This window comes from Pan troglodytes, chromosome 16 (genome assembly GCF_028858775.2).
Source record: "Pan troglodytes isolate AG18354 chromosome 16, NHGRI_mPanTro3-v2.0_pri, whole genome shotgun sequence".
Taxonomy (NCBI): domain Eukaryota; kingdom Metazoa; phylum Chordata; class Mammalia; order Primates; family Hominidae; genus Pan; species Pan troglodytes.
Genome location: NC_072414.2, coordinates 26,856,172 through 26,877,954, shown reverse-complemented (window position 1 = coordinate 26,877,954; position 21,783 = coordinate 26,856,172). Strand labels below are relative to the sequence as shown.

The 21,783-nt window shown below is 37.5% G+C and overlaps 1 protein-coding gene across 2 annotated transcripts in view; it reads left to right on the top strand.

Annotated features, from left to right (window-relative positions):
* Nucleotides 1–21,783, top strand: part of AQR (aquarius intron-binding spliceosomal factor) — a 115,091-nt gene that overhangs the window by 30,517 nt on the left and 62,791 nt on the right. For both annotated transcript variants that reach the window (XM_510286.8, XM_054667335.2), the window contains exons 10-15: nucleotides 3,434–3,498; nucleotides 5,969–6,085; nucleotides 8,029–8,142; nucleotides 11,260–11,363; nucleotides 17,959–18,061; nucleotides 20,013–20,133. In XM_510286.8, coding sequence (XP_510286.3) covers nucleotides 3,434–3,498; nucleotides 5,969–6,085; nucleotides 8,029–8,142; nucleotides 11,260–11,363; nucleotides 17,959–18,061; nucleotides 20,013–20,133 — 624 coding nt within the window. The remainder of the gene's footprint in view (nucleotides 1–3,433; nucleotides 3,499–5,968; nucleotides 6,086–8,028; nucleotides 8,143–11,259; nucleotides 11,364–17,958; nucleotides 18,062–20,012; nucleotides 20,134–21,783) is intronic.

Here is a 21,783-nt window from a genome sequence, read left to right as displayed (position 1 = left end):
TACTGTTGGAGGAAAAAAGGAGAAATATTACTGAGATATGAGCTAAAAGACTAAATAGAAGGATTTTCCTCCATCATAGCTCCATTTACTGATTTAAAAAGTAAGTATATATATATACTATATTAAAATTATAAAATATAATTAAAATATAATTGTTTAATTATTATTATTATTATTTTGAGACAGAGTCTCACTCTGTCAGCCAGGCTGGAGTGCAGTGGCACAATCTTGGCTCACTGCAACCTCCGTCTCCTGGGATCAAGCAATTCTCCTGCCTCAGCCTCCTGAGTAGCTGGAGTTACAGGCGTGTGCCACCACGCCCCGCTAATTTTTGTATTTTTAGTAGAGACGAGGTTTTACCATGTTGGCCAGGCTGGTCTCGAACTCCTGACCTCAGGTAGTCTGCCTGCCTCGGCCTCCCAAAGCGCTGGGATCACAGACGTGAGCCACCACGCTCGGCCAATTGTTTAATATTTTTAAGTGGAATATAATCTAAGAACAGCTCTATAGGTATACCATATTTATATAGGTATACCATATTTATATTTTTGCATCAGAAAGTACAGCTTTTAAAAAAACACAATGGAATGAGTTATAAATGCTGACCCTCCAAGTAATATTTTACAATTGAAAATCTTAGCTACGATTCAGTGAGGAATTGATACCAATGCAGTAAATCAGTTGTATCTGACTTAGGGCACAGTACTACTACTAGCATTAGTATAAAGAAAATGTTTTGGCCGGGCGCAGTGGCTCATGCCTGTAATCCCAGCACTTTGGGAGGCTGAGGTGGGTGGATCACGAGGTCAGGAGATCGAGACCACAGTGAAACCCCGTTTCTACTAAAAAGACAAAAAATTAGCCAGGCGCAGTGGCAGGCACCTGTAGTCCCAGCTACTCAGGAGGCTGAGGCAGGAGAATGGTGTGAACCCAGGAGGTGGAGCTTGCAGTGAGCCGAGATCGCGCCACCGCACTCCAGCCTGGGTGACAGAACAAAACTCAGTCTCAAAAAAGAAAAGAAAGAAAACGTTTTATGCTTATAATCTTAAGTCTCTTAATGTTAGTATATCTAAATCTTTCCACTAAGTGCCTTCAAACCTGGAAAGAGGACTAAGATTGGGTTTTCTTGGCACAAAGAATAACATTGAGCGCTTTGAGCTACTAACGTCTATAGAACTAATGTCTGTAATAAAAATTGATATCTCTAACTATGGAATGTTTATCTAGGGTCATCTAGGTTTCAAAAGCAAGAACATAGGGCCTGCAGTAATTTAACAGCCTATAAACCACTTGCTGTTGCCGTTATTGTTTATATACTGTCAGAAAACAACTTTTTTTTTTTTTTTTTTTTAAAGATGGAGTCTCATTCTGTCTCCCAGGCTGGAGTGCAGTGGCACAATCTCAGCTCACTGCAACTTCTGCCTCCTGGGTCCAAGTGATTCTCCTGCCTCAGCCTCCCAAGTAGCTGGTACTACAGGTGCACACCACCATGCCCGGCTAATTTTTGTATTCTTAGTAGAGATGGGGTTTCACCATGTTGGCCAGGCTGGTCTTGAACTCCTGACCTCAAGTGATCCACCCTCCTCGGCCTCCCAAAGTGCTGGGATTTCAGGTGTGAGCCACTGCGCCTGGCCAGAAAACATCATTTCTTAATCTTGAGTTTTTATCAAAATTTGTCAGCTTGCTGGCAAAGGAACTAACAGGATGATGACAGTAATTTGCCAGTTCAGAATGGGTATGAAGATAGATGGATTGTGTAGTTAGGAAACAGAAGGCTAATTTTTTAAAGATTTTAAGAAGGATTGTAGTTTCCTTTTTAAAATAGGGTCATTAAAAACGGAATGCCCAGATGAGTTGTTGGAAATCTGTGTAGGATAGTCTGAGATGTTAAGATTGCTGTTAGAAGGGAAAAAAAGTTACAGTATAGCTGAGACAAATGATAAGGATATATTTGTGTCTGAAATTGGGATAGCAAGGTTTCTACCTTAGGCAACATGCCCAGTAGGACCAGCTATCATAAAAAAACATGCAACTTTAGTCACCAGAGCACCATGCATTGTTTTCTAATTTTAAATAGGCCATTTCCAGTAATTTCTCAAGACGTAAATAAAGATACAGAATTCAGAATTTGCTCACTCTTTTAGTTTGGGAAAAAATGTTTTCCTTTGACAGTTACAAGAACAAAAGATAGCAACAAAAGGTTGGTTCGAATGGATTTAATTTAAAAATTGCTCCTTTAAATTGTTATTTTAAATGACTGTATATATATGTCTCAGAAAACCTGGGTTCCAGTTCTCACCAACCATTCTAGCTTTACACCTTTATCATGTCATTTTCTCTGATCATGTTTTTCTACCTAGAAAATGAAGATCTAGAATAGATGCTCTCAAAGGTCTTTTCCAGCTAATAATTTCTATACTTCTGTTATTTCAGGGTTTGAATTATGGGCATATGCTAGCTGAAAAAGTTCCAGTTAACATTTCTGTATATATTAATCACAAAAGTATTCACATTTCTTGCTTTACATTAAGCTTTCCGTTTTCCTGTACACTACAAATAAATAAATGGATTTTTATGTAAGCATTTGTAGGATGCCTTCTATAGGTCTGGCACTGGGTGTTAGTCACTGCTGCAAGTTTTTAAACTAAGTAGCAACAGGAAACCTAAAATTATCTTTGTTTTAATTGAAACCAACTTGACAGGATGGTTTTAGTTGGCAAAATGGTAGACCATTTTCTGGCATTAGAAAAAAAGCTTTTACTCTGAAAATATTTCATGCCCCAAGGTTGTAATTATTTAAAAACAAAAATAAATGTTTGTAAAAATAGTATACTATGCTCATAAATAGTATATAATAAGCTAGTGATGTAAAAGGTATTTTTATTGTTCTTTGTGTCATTGGCATTCTAATGTTAAAGTAATACATGTACAGTGGAAAAAAATAATAAAAATTACCTCTCGAATTTTCAGTGCACTTTAAAGGTGTGTGTGTGTACATATACGTATGTGTGTGTTTATACATACGAGAAAACTCTCAGAAGTTTAGAATGTAAAGACAATAAGGAAAGTGAAGCAAAACCTGATATAAAACTGCCTTCTAGTTTTTATATCTCTAAGTTTTTTCAAAATCTAATTTAATACAGATTTTTAAAGGTTAATACTTTAAAAATATCTTTGCAAACCTGATTTTTAAAATGTGCTTCTGACCCAAGCTAGATCTTTTATTTTCTCATATTTGTAGAGCTAAGTATCAGGGTAAGGCCTTCCTTAAAAAAAAATGTATGTGAGATCCTCATTCTAAATCATAGCCCAATTCTGATGAATAAAAGACAATTGACTTTATTTAAGTTATTAAATAACTGCCAGTTTTCAGAAACAGCATGCAAAATGGCCTAGTAAGAAAATTCTATCATGCGTTCTCTCTTATGTCTAGAACCTGTCACTATGGACAAAGTTCATTACTGTGAAAGATTCATTGAACTTATGATCGATCTAGAGGTAAGAAATCTACAGTGACTTTTTTGTTATATAATCATTAGGGGGTCTAAGATTAAGCATATGACCATATATGAAGTATTTTTTTCTTTCCTTTTCTTTTCAATACGTATGTATATATTTATTATATATTTCAATTTCTCACATTAATGAGAGAAAGGAAAGGTATATATTTCCTTTCTCTCATTAATTAAAATATATTAAAGGTAAATATGTATATATTTATTATATACATATGTATTATATAATAATACAATACATATTGGGTGCCCATGGATTGTATAATAATATAGTATTGTATACAATATTTATTAATATAGATTATACATTAATAAAAAATTAATATAATACAATACAATAAAATACAATAAAAATACATTAAGAAAAGAAAAATTCTTTTTCTTTTCCCTTTTCTTTTCTTTTCTTTCCTTTTCTTCTTTTCTTTTCTTTTCTTTGAGATGGGGTCTTTCTCTGTCACCAAGGCTAGAATGCAGTGGCGCTGTCTCGGCTCACTGCAGCCTCCGCCTCCCAGGCCTCAAGTGATCCTCCTGATCCACCTCAGACCCCTGAGCAGCTGAGACTACAGTTGGGCACCACCACGCCCAGCTAATTTTTGTGTTTTTTGTAGAGACGGGGTTTCACCATATTTCCCAGGCTGGTCTTGAACTCCTGGGCTCAAGCAATCCTTCCACCTTGGCCTCCCAAGTAGGAGGATTGCTTGGGATTATAGGCGTGAGCCACCATGCCTGGTCTATATGAAGTATTTATTCATCACCTCAAACTGGTTTTACTTTGTACATGTTTCAAGGTGTCACTTAGAGAAGGAAGTCACAAGTAATTGGCCCTTCAGGTTTTCAAATGACTGATTCATCTATCATGGGCTGTTGTTTGTAGAAAAAACATTACATAGTATAGTTATTAAACATGAGTCCAGCAGTGACAATTTATTTTGTGTCATACTTTAATACCCCTCATACAGAGTTTTCTGTAGTGGATGAAGTCATGGGTTTATAATTGTCTCTTTAAATAATCTCACTTTTCTAAATGTGCCCAATGTTTGTGAAGAAAAATATAGCCGTTGTGTTCAATTTTTTAAAATGAAGATTCTTAAAAAAAAAAAAAGATTTCATACTCTTTTTTTTTTTTTTTTTTTTTTTTGAGACGGAGTCTCGCTCTGTCGCCCAGGCTGGAGTGCAGTGGCGCGATCTCGGCTCACTGCAAGCTCCGCCTCCCGGGTTCACGCCATTCTCCTGCCTCAACCTCCCGAGTAGCTGGGACTACAGGCGCCCGCTACCACGCCCGGCTAATTTTTTGTATTTTTAGTAGAGACGGGGTTTCACCGTGTTAGCCAGGATGGTCTCGATCTCCTGACCTCGTGATCCGCCCGCCTCGGCCTCCCAAAGTGCTGGGATTACAGGCGTGAGCCACCGCGCCCGGCCCAAGATTTCATACTCTTAGGTGCAGGATTTGCTGACAAGTTCAGACACAGAATTGATGTAGTTCAGATTGAATTGATTTCCTTTCCTTTCTCTCATTAATGAGAGAAATTGAAAGAAAATCTGTTCCTTGTCTGGAGAAGTAAGGTGGTTTTTTGATATGAGTATTAGCATATTGGACTAGCAGTCATTCATGAGATCTTTCAAATTCTAGCTCTGCCAGTAACTAACTTCTAACTTCTGAGGATCTCAATAACTTCATCTATAAAATGAGGATATTTGATTAGATTAGTAATTTTCAAGCTATAGTGTAGGGGAACATGAGGAGAGGAAACAAAGACAGGAATCTCCACATAGGGATTTGTACTTCCTTTTTTCTCAGAGCAACTCCACTTTTAAACTTACACATGGTATATATTGGGATTTTATGTAGGATTTTGTTGGAAAACTACTGGCCAAGATGATCTGTGAGATTCCTTAGTGCTAGATTTTCTTTCTTTCTTTCTTTCTTTTTCTGAGACAGTCTTGCTCTGTCATCCAGGCTTGAGTGCAGTGGCACCATCTTGGTTCAAGACAACCTCTGCCTCCTGGGTTCAAGCAATTCTCCCTGCCTCAGCCTCCCGAGTAGCTGGGATTACAGGCGCCCATCACCACACCTAGCTAGTTTTTGTATTCTTAGTAGAGATAGGGTTTTGCCCTGTTGCCCAGGCTAATCTTGAACTCCTGACCTCAGGTGATCCCCCCCGCCATGCCAAAGCACTGGGATTATAGGCATGAGCCACCGCGCCCGGCCTTTATTTTCAATTTTATCTTAAAAGTTCTTTTATCATCATTATTGTTTTTAAAACCAAAAACATTGCCACTGGGTTTATTTACAGCATGAACGGGACCTCTTGCATTGTATACAGTGTGTCTATTGGAAGGTTGGAGGGTACCTTGTATGTGATTAATACTTGAGAGTTAAATATCACTAGATTTCACTTCTAGCTGTGGAGAATAGATGCAAACTTACTGTTAATGATGTTTGTTTTTCCCAGGCCCTGCTACCCACAAGGCGCTGGTTTAATACCATCCTGGATGATTCCCACCTTCTGGTTCACTGTTACCTTTCCAATCTTGTTCGTAGAGAAGAGGATGGCCATCTTTTTTCCCAGGTGAATATTGATGTATCTGAATGTATTTATTGTTTTACTTTCTAAATTGATCTTTTCTTTGCCACACAACTGGGAGTATCAGGGCATAACACAAACTCCTAGTTATTTTAAAGTCATGTCTTAATATATAAAATGAATGTATTCTTATATAGGTTGCCTCTAGTAATTATATAACTTTTTGTTAATTATGTGTGATTTTTATTATTGGACTAAATTATGATTTGGGGAATACAGTCACACATGTTCACAAGTTTTGATTTTATGTGAAATATAGTAGCTGATGAGCATTAATTTTAAATGAACTGTGCCCCAATAGTATGACTCTTTCTATAAGATGATGGTGACAGATAGTTGATCATGTAGAAGTATACATGCTGCCTTGAATAAGGAAGCTGCAAATGCACTTAACTTTGTTGTCTTGGGTAGGAAGACACAGTATTTTACATTTCCTGTTAGTCATGCAGAAGAAAGCATTTCTTTTGGTTTCGTTTTGTTTTGTTTATGGAGACACAGTTCGCTCTGTCACCCGGGCTGGAGTGCAGTGACAGTGGCATGATCTCGGCTCACTGCAACCTCCGCCTCCTGGGTTCAAGTGATTCTCCTGCCTCAGTCTCCCCAGTAGCCGGAATTACAGGCATGCACCACCACTCCCGGGTAATGTTTTGTATTTTCAGTAGAGACAGGGTCTCACCATGTTGGCCTAGGTGGTCTCACACTCCTGAACTAAGGCAATTTGGCCACCTCGGCCTCCCAAAATGCTAGGATTACAGGCGTGAACCACTGCACCCAGCAGAAGAAATCATTTTTAACAAACTTCTAATGCTGTCTTTCAATGAGATCATAGTTAGAGATACAATTTTGGTATGTGTTTACATATCCCCTTTGTTCTTTTATATCTGGGAGCATTCCTCTTATTCTCTTTTTAAATTTCTGTCTAGTGATTTGCCACATATATTAAAATATATTAAAATCTTAATATCTGATCTGCCATAGATTAGATCTAAAAATAATAAAGATTTGGGGTGAGTGCAGCCAGTAGGCTCTGTTGATGCTGCTGCTACAGGGGAGATATCAGAGCCTCGTTAGCAAGAGAAACTAAGCCAAAGGACTTTGATGGCCATGGAGAAAAAAGAATAACTTAGCTTTCCCTATCTTAGTGTTTTTCCCTAAAAGAAGCAGCACAGCCGGGCGCGGTGGCTCACTCCTGTAATCCCAGCACTTTGGGAGGCCGAGGCCGGCGGATCATGAGGTCAGGAGATTGAGACCATCCTGGCTAACACGATGAAACCCCGTCTCTACTAAAAGTGCAAAAAATTAGCCAGGCATGGTGGTGGGCGCCTGTAGTCCCAGCTACTCCGGAGGCTGAGGCAGGAGAATGGTGTGAACCTGGGAGGCGGAGCTTGCAGTGAGCCGAGATCGCACCACTGCACTCCAGCCTGGGTGGTAGAGTGAGACTCCGTCTCAGACAAAAAAAAAAAAAAAAAAAAAAAAAAAAAGAAGTGGTGTATAAAAAAGTATCTCCAATTATGAATTGCAAAACCTATAGTGAGAGACCTCAGGAGTTCCCTCTGGTGCTATAGCTTTGTAAGTTTTCAGTGATGTAGATAGATAAGATAGATTTTGTTTGTTTCATTAAAATGCTGGGCTTCTTTAGATTATCTCCTTAACGTCTCTTAGGTATTGGGATTGCAGTATAAGTTTTTCTTTGCAGAAGTAGACCATGTATATGAAATAGATTTAACAATTTATTCACATACTTTATTTTCATGTAACTAAAACGTTTTTAGTTGGATATGTTCTAAAATCTTTTTTGTAACGTTTACATTCCTGAGTTTTTTCAGCACCTCTGAGAAACTGTATGAACCTGTTTATTATTTTAAACAGTATTGTGCTTTCTTGCCCTTATGTTCATATGATTTATACATGTAAATGTGTTTCTTCAGCTTTTGGACATGCTTAAATTCTATACTGGTTTTGAAATTAATGACCAAACTGGAAATGCTCTGACAGAGAATGAGATGACCACAATTCACTATGATAGAATTACTTCTCTACAGGTAATTAAAATACATTATAGACTGTGTATGCTCCATAAGGTTTTATCATACTGCAATTTAGGTTTTGTATAGGTACAGATTGAAAACCATGTTAATTTAATAGTGTTTTTATATTCAACATTTTTAACGTTTCTTTTTCCAATGAATTCTTGAAAAATAAGACTTTCTTTTATAACCTGTCTAAATTCTGTGAATCAATATACTGATATTTGCTACTCAGAAATGTTAGTTACTGGGCCAGTTTGGTGGATTTAAATATTAGCTCTGCTGTCAGTTTTATTTTATTAAAGAGTATTTCAACATATGGCAGGGGGTGCGTAACCATTTTGCACATTTTTAAGATGAACACATATGATGGGGCTGAAATTTACCAATGTAGTTCAGATACGCCCAAAAAAGTATCTTCACTTGTTTTCTTTTGCTGATCTTATCTTGTTCTTGAGCTCCAGTTTCTCTGATGGCAGAAGGAAGTTTTATTTGTCAGTTTAAGGTAATCCAGCTATTTCTGTTTAAAGTAATCCAGCTATTTCTGTTTTAAAGAGTCTTTTGTTGGGGATAAAGATTCAGTTCAAACTCTTTTGTAATCAAGTTAGCTATCTCTTAAGAGATCTCTCTTCTCCAAAGCTGGAGGCATCATGCTACTTGACTTCAAACTATACTACAAGGCTACAGTAACCAAAACAGCTTGGTACTGGTACCAAAACAGACATATAGACCAATGGAGCAGAACAGAGACGTCAGAAATAACACCCCACATCTGCAACCATCTGATCTTTGACAAACCTGACAAAAACAAGCAATGGGGAGAGGATCTCCTATTCAGTAAATGGTGCTGGGAAAACAGGCTAGCCACATGCAGAAAAGTGAAACTGGACCCCTTCCTTACAGCTTATACAAAAATTAACTCAAGGTGGATTAAAGACTTAAAAGTAAAACCCAAAACATAAAAACCCTAGAAGAAAACCTAGGCGATACCATTCAGGACATAGGCATGGGCAAAGGCTTTATGACAAAAAAGCCAAAAGCAATTGCAACAAAAGCAGAAATTGACAAATGGGATCTAATTAAACTAAAGAGCTTCTGCACAGCAGAAGAAACTATCATCAGAGTAAACAGGCAACCTACAGAATGGGAGAAAATTTTTTCAATCTACCCATCTAACAAAGGTCTAATATCCAGAATTTATAAGGAACTTAAACATATTTACAAGAAAAAAACAACCCCATCAAAAAGTGGGCAATGGATATGAACAGACACTTCTCAAAAAAGACATTTATGTGGCCAACGAACATATGAAGAAAAACTCAACATCACTCATCATCAGAGAAATGCAAATCAAAACCACAGTGAGATACCATACCATCTCACACCAGTCAGAATTGCAATTATTAAAAACTCTGGAAACAATAGATGCTGGCAAGGCTGCAGAGAAATAGGAACGCTTTTACATTGTTGATGGGAGTGTAAATTAGTTCAACCATTGTGGAAGACAGTATGGCAATCCCTCAAGGATCTAGAATGAGAAATACCATTTGACCCAGCAATCCCATTACTGGGTATATACCCTAAAGAATATAAATCATTCTGCTATAAAGGCACATGCACATGTATGTTTATTGCAGCACTATTTATAATATTAAAGACATGGAACCAACCCATCAACGATAGACTGCATAAAGAAAATGTGGCACATATACACCATGGAATACTATGCAGCCATCTAAAGGAATGAGATCATGTCCTTTGCAGGGACACGGATGAAGCTGGAAGTTATCATCCTCAGCAAACTAACACAGGAACAAAAAACCAAACACCGCACGTTCTCACTCATAAGCAGGAGTTGAACATTGAGAACACATGGACACAGAGAAGGGAACAACACACACCAGTACCTGTCGGGGATGGGAGTTGAGGGGAGGGAATTTAGAGGACAGGTCAATAGGTGCAGCAAACCACCATGGCACATGTATACCTATGTAACAAACCTGCACATTTCCACATGTATCCCGTTTTTTTTTTAGAAGAAAAAAAAAAATAATGGTGTAAAAAGTGAAAAAAAAAATCTCTGTTTTTCTTCTTTCCTACTAGGTATGTGGAGACACCAAAACAGCCTTATTGTTTTGGAAGAAGGATTAACGCAGATGTCTTTTCCTGCTTTTTTCAGAGCATTAGTGTTTTTGTCCTGTCTCTGCCCTTGAAATAACCACAGCTGATGTGGCATGTGGTCTATTGTATTGACACAGGCAAGGCATCATTATTGCTTCCGAGGAACTTGGCTATTTGCCCTATTGAGGAGGCCCTAACTTTGCTTGATGCTGCTAGCATTCTCCTGAGGACTGACTTGTTTATTTCCTTGTTTACACAGTTCATTCTCATGCTTGGGTTGCAGAGTCATTTTGCCATTGTGTGCAGTAATCTCATAATCCCATGGCAAGCTCACTCATGGCAACCTTGGCAACCTTCTGTGTCATCCACCATGGAACACATGAAAACTTCCGGATCTTTTCTGTGCCATGTGGGCATCAAGGAAGACAGGGATATTATTTCAATCACTCTGTTGTTAAATCCCAAGGAAGACTAGGGATATTATCTCAGTCACTCTGTGCAATACTACTATTTCTGTTTTCTTACAGCTTACCCTATGTTGGTTGAGAGTGCTACCCTGTGAGGTCTTTTCCCAGAGTTCCAAACAAAAGCAAGGCACAAGCATAAGGTTTTTGGTCTCTCCTTCCAAGTTCTCTGCAGCCAGAGTTTCCCTTGGGACTTTCTTTTAGTCTTGTTCGACCAGTTCTTGATAATCAAGTGTGTATTTGTTTTTTGCTCCTCTTCTGTCAATAAAGCTAGCCTTTGTGGCTATTTTGTATATATTGAAAATCCTTTTAGATGTCAAAAGCTGAACGCCAACTTTATGTTTTTTACATTTCTGTTATGACAGTTGTAGTTTTTTCTCTTTTTATTATATGCTTCTGTCTGATTAAGGTAGAGGTCACATAAAAGAAGCATGTAAGAGACAGAAATGCGTTAATATTTTTATAAAATATTTTCATTCTTAAATAGTAGATGTTTATATTAATATGTAGACATTAATTATTAATATTTTTTGCCATTATTTTCTAGAGAGCTGCTTTTGCACATTTTCCTGAACTCTATGATTTTGCCCTCTCAAATGTGGCAGAAGTAGATACTCGGGAGTCCTTGGTCAAGTTTTTTGGACCTCTTAGGTAAGACAACATGAAAAAACTATATATTCTTTTTTTGTATCATGCTCCCTCAATTTTACTTTTCTTTATTGCTTTTAATCATTTTGCAGTACTTTAGGTAATATTACTTGTTATTTCACTCTTCGTTGACGTCTACAACTAGTGCTTCTCTCCAGCAGTTTGGTGTCTTTGTCACTTACCCATGTTTGGTAAAGTTTCTGTTTTTTATGACGTATACAATTTTCTTCGATCTTAAATTTTTCTCAGAGTAGAATATAAAGCTGGTCAATCTCATCAGTCATAAACAACATATGACAAAAACCAATAAAGATTCATTACGTGTGATATTAGAGGTGTGACTTAGGGAAATTTTTGCATGTTTAAAATTTATAAAATTAGTAATATCCTCTGGCAGTTAGCTATCTGCTAATATATCCTTTTGAAAATAGTAATAATAATGGCATACATTTATGTACTATGTGATAGACGTTCTGTTAAGTGTGTAAACAACTCTGAAAACATTCATGCTAGAAGTAGGTACCATTTTACATATAAGGTATCTGAGGCATGGAATAGTTAAGTAATTTGCCTAGGTTACACAGCAAGTAAGTGGCAGAGATACAATTTAAACCCGGATAGTGTGATTTCCAAGCCCTAACTTTTAACTACTATACTGTATCATCTCCCAGCTCTTGGGAGAAATTATGTTTAGTTCCTTGACTATTTAAAATGTAATAAACTGAGGTTGGTTTGGTTGTTCATTCTCATATGAGGATTTAATATAATTAATAACACATAGATTCATTTCATTATTTTAAATAACTACATAGAGTTCCATTAAACAGGACCAGCATACTATTTATTTATTTTTTTATTTATTTTTATTTTATTTTATTTTTTTGAGACGGAGTCTCGCTCTTTCGCCCAGGCCAGACTGCAGTGGCTCACTGCAAGTTCCGCCTCCCGGGTTCACGCCATTCTCCTGCCTCAGCCTCCTGAGTAGCTGGGACTACAGGCGCCCGCCACCGTGCCCGTCTAATTTTTTGTATTTTTAGTAGAGAAGGGGTTTCACCGTGTTAGCCAAGATGGTCTTGATCTCTGACCTCGTGATCTGCCCGCCTCAGCCTCTCAAAGTGCTGGGATTACAGGCATGAGCCACCGCGCCCGGCCTTATTTTTTTAAAAGTTAATCTCCTATTGGTGAGTCTTTTTTTTTTGTTTTTTTTGAGACGGAGTCTTGCTCTATTGCCCAGGCTGGAGTGCAGTGGTGCGATCTCGGCTCACTGCAACCTCCGCCTCCTGGGTTCAAGTGATTCTCCTGCGTCAGCCTCCCGAATAGCTGGGACTACAGGCACACGCCACCATGCCCAGCTAATTTTTAGTAGCAGAGATGGGGTTTCACCATGTTGGCCAGGCTGGTCTCAAACTCCTGACCTCAGGTGATCCTGCCTCAGCCTCCCAGAGAGCTGGGATTAGAGGCATGAGCCACCGCTCCTGGCCTCCTTTTGGTGAATCTTTAATTTTTAAGTTTTGGCTTTTACAAACAGTTCTGCAATGAGCATCCTTTTTGTACTGATTCCTAGAAGCAGAATGGCTGATTCAAACGGGGCATGTGTTTAAAACTTGTTACATATTGCTAAATTTCCTTCAGAAAAGACTATCAATTTACACTTAAACTAATAGTGTATGAGGATTTATTTTTCTCCCTACTAATGCTGGGTAAATTGGATTTTAATTTTTGCTATTTTTATCTCATTTTACTTTGCATTTCCCTGATCTTATTTGGGAAATTAAGCATTTTTCTGTTTTTTTCTTGGCCATTTACATTTCTTCTGTAACCTTCTTATTTTCCTTTGCTATTTTGCATTTCATTGCTTGTCATCTTACTGATTTTAAAGAACTTTTAATATTTTTGGTCCTAATCCTTTGTCTAGTTTGTGTTGCATTTATTTTCTCTCAGTTTAACTTTGTTTGTAACATCTTTTGTCATTACAGATATTTTAAATTTTTTAATGACAACTGTCATTCTTTTTAATAACTATATTAGATGCTTTATGTAGAAGTTCTTCTCACCCTAAGGTTATAAAATGTTTTCCTATATTTTAAAAATACTTTTATTGCCTTTTTTTTTTTTTTACATTTAGCTTAGCTGCATAATTCATCTGGGGTATTTATTTTTGTCCATAGACATCCTTTACACTCTTAAAAATTATTGAGGATCCCAAAGAACATTTATGTGTATTATATTCATTATATTCACTATAGTAGAAATAAAAACTGGAAAGATTTTAAACATTTATTAATTCATTTAAAAATATCAATTGAGGCCAGGTGTGGTAGCTCACGCCTATAATCCCAGCACTTTGGGAGGCTGAGGTGGGCAGATCACCTGAGGTCAGGAGTTCGAGACCAGCCTGGCAAACATGGTGAAACCCCATCTTACTAAAAATACAAAAATTAGCCACGTGTGGTGGTGCACGCCTGTAATCCCAGCTACTTGGGAGGCTGGGGCAAGAGAATGGCTTGAACTTGGGAGGCGGAGGTTGCAGTGAGCCAAGATCGTGCCACTGCACTCCAGCCTGGGCAACAGAGTGAGATTCTGTCTCAAAAAAAAAAAAAAAAGTATATTGATTGAAATCTATTATATGTTAGCCATATGTATTGCTAATGAAAAACATATTCTCCAAAATGAAAAAAATGCACCATTTAAAGAGTGTCATTGTTTTACATTTTTGTGACTGATTTAATTGAAGACAGATTTGCAGATCTCCTTCTGGATTCAGTTTGTTGTGAGATATTGTTTTGGTTGAAGTAAATTAAGAAAATTTGGCCTTACACAGAGGGAAGTGTATTTTGATAAGCTTTATCAAATAATTGGGAATGTTCTTCTTTAATACTCTATGAAAACTTGACAAGTGGTAGTTTCTTTAAAAATTAGTTTCAGAGTAGAATCTGAAACCATGTAAGGAAGTCTGTACAATTAAAATGAATTAATCTGAAAAATTAGAAGCTAGGTCTTGCTTACGGATAAGAGGACCCAAGGTATGAATCCTTCCCAAATTAATCTATAGATATATTTTAATTCCAATCATAATTCTGGCAGGATATTTTATAGAAATTGACAAACTTATTTTAAAAATAACATGGAAAGGCAAAGGAACTATAATAACCCAAACCATTTTGTAACAGAACAAAGTTGGAAGATTTCTACTAATTTCAAAACTTGCAGTAAAGCTATAGTAATCAAGACATTATGGTATTGATACATGGATAGATGTATAGATCAATGGAATAGATTAGAGTCCAGAAATAGACCATACCTATATGGTTAGTTGAGTTTTGACTAATGTGTCAAGGCAACTCAGTAGAGAAAGGATTTCATCAATGGTGCTGAAACAATTAGATATCTATATGCAAAGTATGAACATTGACCCATACCTTGCATCATATACATAAATTAACTCAAAATGGATTATAGACCTAAATGTCAAAATTAAAACTTCTAGGAAGTATGGGAGAAAATTTTTGTGATCAAGGGTTTGTGCAAAGATTTCTATAGACACCAAAGCACAATCCATAATGGAAAAAAAAATGATGAATTGGACTTGATCAAAACTAAGAGACTTCTGGTCTTTGAAAGACATTGATAAGAGAATTAAAAAACACGCTACAGCCTAGGAGAAAATATTGGCTAAATGGGTATTTGATGAAGGAATAGAATCCAGAAATCTCAGAACTCAATACAGCAGTCCCCTACTTTCCGCAGGGGATGTGTTCCAGAACCCCAGTGGATGCCTGAAACTGTAGATTGTGCTGAACCCTATATATACTGTGTTTTTACATGTAATATAAAAACCTATGATAAAGCTATGAAGTAGGCACAGTAAGAGATTAACAACAATAATAATAAGAGAACAGTTATAACAATATACTATAATAAAAGTTATGCGAATGTGGTCTCTCTCTCAAGATATCTTATTCTACTACACTTAACTATTTCCAGACTCTGGTCAACCATGAGTAACTGATATTAGGGAAGGTGAAACCATAGATAAGGGGGGACTCCTATAATAATAAAACAATTTACAGGTGACAAAAGATTTGAACAGACACTTGACCAAAGTAGGTAGATAGATGTCAATAAGCCCATGGAAAGATGCTTAACATGTTTAGTCATTGGGGAAATGCAAATTTAAACCATAAGAAGATACTACATACCTATTAGAATTTTTTTTTTTTAATGGATAAGGCCAGGCACAATGGTTCACGTCTGTGATTCCAGCACTTTGGGAGGCTGAGGCGGAAGGATGACTTGTCTACTAAAAATCAAAACAATTAGCCAGGCATGGTGGCACATGCTTGTAATCCCAGCTACTCAGGAGGCTGAGATAGGAGGATTGCTTGAGCCCAGGAGATCGAGGCCGCAGTGAGCTATATCTTGCCACTGTACTTCAGCCTGGATGACAGAGCAAGACCCTGTCTCAACAAAACCAAAAAAACAAAAAACAAAAAACAACCCCAAAACGGATAATATTGACTCTTGGCAAGGATGTGGAGCAATTGGAATTCTCATAATTGCTGGTGGGAATTCAAAGTGGGATAGCCACTTTGGAAAAATTTGAGTTTCTTATAAAGGTAAACATGAACTTAACATTATGATCCAGTATTTTCCACTTACAGATATATTCAAGAAAAGTGAAAACTTATGTTCACACAAAAATATGTACAAAAATGAATATAGTTGCTTTATTCAAAATCGTCAAAAACTGGACTACACAAATATCCCACAACTGTTGAATGAATAAACATACTGTGATACAGCCGTATCATGAAATACTGCTCAGCAACGTAAAGGAACCAACTACAGATAAATATGCAGTGTGGGTGAATCTCAAATGCTCAAATGCATTATGCTAAGTAAAAGCAGCCATTCAAAAGGCTACCTACCTAAGACCAGGCATGGTGGCTCACACTTGTAATCCCAGCACTTTGGGAGGCCAAGGCAGGCGGATCACTTGAGCTTAGGAGTTTGAGAACAGCCTGGGCAACATGGTGAAACCTCGTCTCTACCAAAAATACAAAAATTTAGCCGAGTGTGGTGGTGGGCACCTGTGGTTCCACCTATTCGGGAGGCTGAGGTGGGAGGATTGCTTAAGCCTGGGAGGTGGAGGTAACAGTGAGCTGAGATCATGCCACTGCACTCCAGTCTGGGCGACAGAGTGAGACTCGTCTCAAAAAACAAACAAGAAAAAAGACTACCTAATGTGTGATTCCATTTATTTGACCTCCTGGAAAAGATAAAATTACAAATAGAAAACTGATTATAGTTGCTGGGCTGGGATGGAGAGGAGGATTTGCTATAAATTAGCATAAGGGATTTTGGGGAGGTGATGAAACCAGTTAAATAGTGGAAAGCTGTGAAGCTCATGGTGGCGAATACGTTTTCCAAAATTCTAATTTTTCACGTTCACATGGAAGTTCAAATTTTATCATTGACAGCAAATACTGATAGTTGTTTTCCTTGAAATTATAGTCTTATTTCATTCAAAATTTGAAATTTGAAAAAAATTGGCCATTTGTCCAAGGCTGGTATAAACAGTTTGTCTTTTTTTTTTTTTTTGAGATGGAGTCTCGCTCTTTTGCCCAGGCTGGAGTGCAGTGGTGCAATCTCGGCTCACTGCAACCTCTGCCTCCTGGGTTTAAGCGATTCTCCTGCCTCAGCCTCCTGAGTAGCTGGGACTATAGGCGCTCACCACCACGCCTGGCTAATTTTTGTATTTTTAGTAGAGACGGGGTTTCACCATATTGTCCAGGCTGATCTCAAACTCCTGACCTTGTGATCCGCCCACCTCGGCCTCAAAGTACTGGGATTACAGGTGTGAGACATTGCACCCGGTCCAACAGTTTGTTGTTTTTTAAAGTAAAAGTTGTGTGCAAAATATGTACTTCCCATTTTGTCACAGAATTTAAAATAAAACAGGTACTCGAGTCCAAATTTAATAGTATTATTTTTTTTTTACTGCTTCATCAAGGACATTCTTAAATAAAACTGTGAAATAATGTCTTAGTATTGTTATTATTATTATTATTATTTTTGAGACAGAGTCTCGCTTTGTCGCCCAGGCTGGAGTACAGTGGCACGATCTCGGCTCACTGCAAGCTCCGCCTCCCGGGTTCACGCCATTCTCCTGCCTCAGCCTCCCGAGTAGCTGGGACTACAGGCGCCCGCCACCACACCCGGCTAATTTTTTGTATTTTTAGTAGAGACGGAATTTCACCATGTTAGCCAGCATAGTCTCGATCTCCTGACCCCGGGATCTGCCTGCCTCGGCCTCCCAAAGTGCTGAGATTACAGGCCTGAGCCACCGTGCCCTGCCAGTATTAATATTTAAAAGTGTTCTTGGGGACTGCCCAGAAGGATCTTGGGTACAATGAGAGGTTTGCAGAAAATATTTTGAGAACCCTACACTAAAGCCTTAATTTTCATTGCTGGTTTTTGATATTTGCTGCCCATGTCATAGTATTATATTTGCTTTTTTAAGCTATTTGTAAAAATACATGTTTCAAAAGTGAAGTGAAGTAAGTTACTATGAATAAAATAGTTCTCTATTCTGCAGTTCAAACACACTCCACCAGGTGGCATCATACCTCTGCTTGTTGCCAACTCTTCCTAAAAATGAAGACACAACTTTTGATAAAGAATTTCTTCTAGAATTGCTGGTAAATATTAATGTTCTCTGAATTTTGCATGTGGTTTTCCCTGCCTTTTAAAGTCATTCTTAAAGATGTAGGTTCATATAGATTTTTTTGTGGGCCAAAGATTAGGCAGATAATTCTCATTTTGTTTTTGGAATTGTATTATCATTTGATTTTTTGTTTTCTCATCTTTCGAATTTCTTTACTCAAGTATTTTATCTCTTCGAACTACTTTCTGGATGAATCATTCTATTAGCAACTATTTATATGCAAATCACTTTCATTGTCTCTTTCAGTTCCTAAAAATTCCTGTGCTATTTTCTGACAATGTAAAACCTCTCATGAGTAAGGTTTTTGGAATTAATAATAACTCTTTGCAATAGAAAGAAATGAGGATTTTTTTCAGGAATTCTTCTTTTTTTGTTTTTGTTTTTTTTTTTGTTTTGTTTTGTTTTTTTGATACCGAGTCTCTCTCTGTCGCCCAGGCTGGAGTGCAGTGGCGTGATCTCAGCTCACTGCAACCTCTGCCTCCCAGGTTCAAGTGATTCTCGTGCCTCATCCTCCCAAGTAGCTAGTATTACAGATGTGTGCCACCACTCCCAGCTAATTTTTGTATTTTGAGTAGAAGATAGAGTTTCGCCACGTTGGCCAGGCTGGTCTTGAACTCCTGGCCTCAAGTGATTGACCCACCTCAGCCTACCAAAGTGTTGGGTTACAGGCATGAATCACTGTGCCCAACCTGTTTTCAGGAATTCTTCTAATGGAAAATAAGTTTGAGGATAACGTTGATCCTGTGCCTATTAAGGTCTTGTGGCTAGAATTTTATTCCTAAAATTTAAATAGTTCCAACAAAAGAAAATAATTTTTAAAATGTATAGTGCTACGACATTATGTTTTGTTTCCTCCCTTCCCTAAAGGATTTCCCCAGGCTTTGGATTCTTCTACTATTCAATTTATGATCAAAAAGTTAAAACATACATATTGTTTAGATATCATGATTTTTTTCTATAATTATACTATCTTCACTGAAGAGAATGTGATACATTTTAAGAATATGTCATTTTAGCATTATTAGATAAACACTTCTTTTTCTTTTTTTTTTTTTTTTTTTTTTTTTTTTGAGATGGAGTCTCACTCTGTCCCCCAGGCTGCAGTGCAATGGTGCAATCTCGGTTCACTGCAACTTCCGCCTCCCGGGTTCAAGCAATTCTCTTGCCTCAGCCTCCTGAGTAGCTGGGATTACAGGTGTGCACCACCACGCCCAGCTAATTTTTGTATTTTTAGTAGAGATGGGGTTTCACCATGTTGGTCAGGTTAGTCTTGAACTCCTCACCTCAGGTGATCCACCCGCTTCAGCCTCCCAAAGTGCTGGGATTAAAGGCATGAGCCACTGCACCCGGTGTAACACTTGTTTTCATATTTGAGATAGATTATTAATATTAAGGGTACACAGAGGTCATCATGGAAAGGAACATAGAGTGAGAAGACTAGGGTGATAGATTAATAAACTTTCCCAGATGGTATAGCTAGTTAGTGTAAGAATGAAAACTATAGTCCAAAACCTAGAGCTCCTATTTTTTCCTACATTGATTAATGCTAAGTGTCATGGTTTTTAAACCCTTGGCATGTGCCAGGGACTTTGACACTATTTCATATTTCATTGGAAACTTGAGATGTGTGGCACTTCATCTGTTTTAGTGAAAAGGAAACTAAGGTTAGGAAGGTTAAAGTAACGTGCCCAGCTTTTACAGTACTCATAAGTAGATGAGCTGGGATTTGAACTCAGGTCTGATTCCAAAGACCATTACCATTGGTTCGTTTCTCATCTTTGATCTATGGAGAAAATAGGAAAAGAAAAAAAAAATCTCTTGTTGAACTGACAATAACTGATAGGCATGAAACTTCTTCCATAAATTATTTTGATTGAAAAAAGATGCTTCTAACCTCCTGCATGAACTTGTTTCCTTTCTTTTAGGTATCTCGTCATGAACGTCGAATTTCTCAGATTCAGCAGTTGAACCAGATGCCTTTGTATCCAACTGAGAAAATTATATGGGATGAAAATATTGTCCCAACTGAGTACTATTCTGGAGAAGGTATGGTAAAGAAATATGGATTCAGCTGTACAATGAAACAATTTCAGATTTATCATATATAATTGGCAATTATAGGCAGTGTACTTCAGTCTACTCTGTACATTAGGATAATTTCCTGGTGCCCAGAAGTTAACTTTAGAAGCTAGAAAAGATTTAGTATTTTGAATGCTTTAGCACTAAGGGTTTTTATTAAATTTAACTATACACATATCACCCTGTAAAAAATATGACCATAAAGCCCTAAGACTGTTTTGGTTTTTTTTGTTTGTTAGTGTGAGACAGGGTCTTGCTCTGTCACCCAGGCTGGAGTGCAGTGGTGCAGTCTCAGCTCACTGCAGCCTCGGTCTCTGGGCTCAAGTGATCCTCCCACTTCAGTCTCCAGTACCTGGGACCACAGGCGTGCACCACCACACCCACCTTTTTTTTTTTTTTTTTTTAGTAGAGACAAGGTCTCACCATGTTGCTCAGGCTGGTCTCGAACTCCTGAGCTCAAGCGATCTGCCCACCTCAGCCTCCCAAAGTGCTGGGATTATAGGTGTGAACCACTGCAGCTGACCATAAGACTGTTTTCAAGGAGACCTTATAATGCATGAAGTATAGCTTTCATTTTGTCACTATGATAGGCTGTGTTTGATAGAGCTTTTGTTTTTCAAAGGCTTTTTTTAGGGGCTCTTTTGAATTCTATGTAAAGCAGGTAATGATCACCAAAAAAAAGACATTATCATTTATTGATAGTAAACCCTTAGTGTTGATCCAAAATGGTATTGCCTAGTTTGTTCACTTATTTCCCCAGATTTGGATCTAAACACTTTTCACGCATCCTCTGAGGATGAGAGTTTGCCACAACTGAGTATATGCAAAAGTATATCTGATATATAATTCAGATATACTTTGAAGGTATATTTCAAAAGAAATTTCAGGACTTTTTTGAACAATGGCATCATTAGTAGAAGAAATGTGACTGTTTTAAAGACATCACAAGTATAAGTATTGGTATATTTACTTAAAATGGTTAATCTAAGACATATCCTAGAGCCATAACTCTGATAGACCCAGTGCACTAATATTGTGCTAGATTTCAGAACATAGGCAGTCTTCATATCTTTTTATGTTCTTACAGTGGTTAATATGTTGCTTTCTCATGTCTAGGGATGCACACCTGGATGATAAAACTATAAAGAAATTCAAGATAGTGATTGCTATAAAAGTCAGAAAATAGTTACTTTCGGGTAAAGGGAAGAAGCTGTAACCAGGAAAGGGCACATGGGAGTATTCTGGGATAGCTGACAAGGTGGTTACAAGGTTTCATTAGAAAAATGTCTTTTACTTTACTGGTACCTTCTATATATCCCTTTTTTTCTTTCTTTCTTTCTTTTTTTTTTTTTTTTGTTCTGCTGAAGAACTTGAGTTGTTTGATCGTAGAGTTCCCGTAGTCTATAGATTTTTCTGATTGAATACTCATGGTATATTGCAGCATGTTCCTCTGTTCTTTATTTTTCTTGCAAATTAGTACCACCTTGGGCAGAGGCTTGATCAGGCTAAGGTTATCCTTGGCAAGATTCTTGGTGGTGGTGTGTTCTTTCATCAGGAGGCACATACTATCTACTTGTCTCTTTTTTTGTGCTATTAGTAGCTATTGATATTTAACAC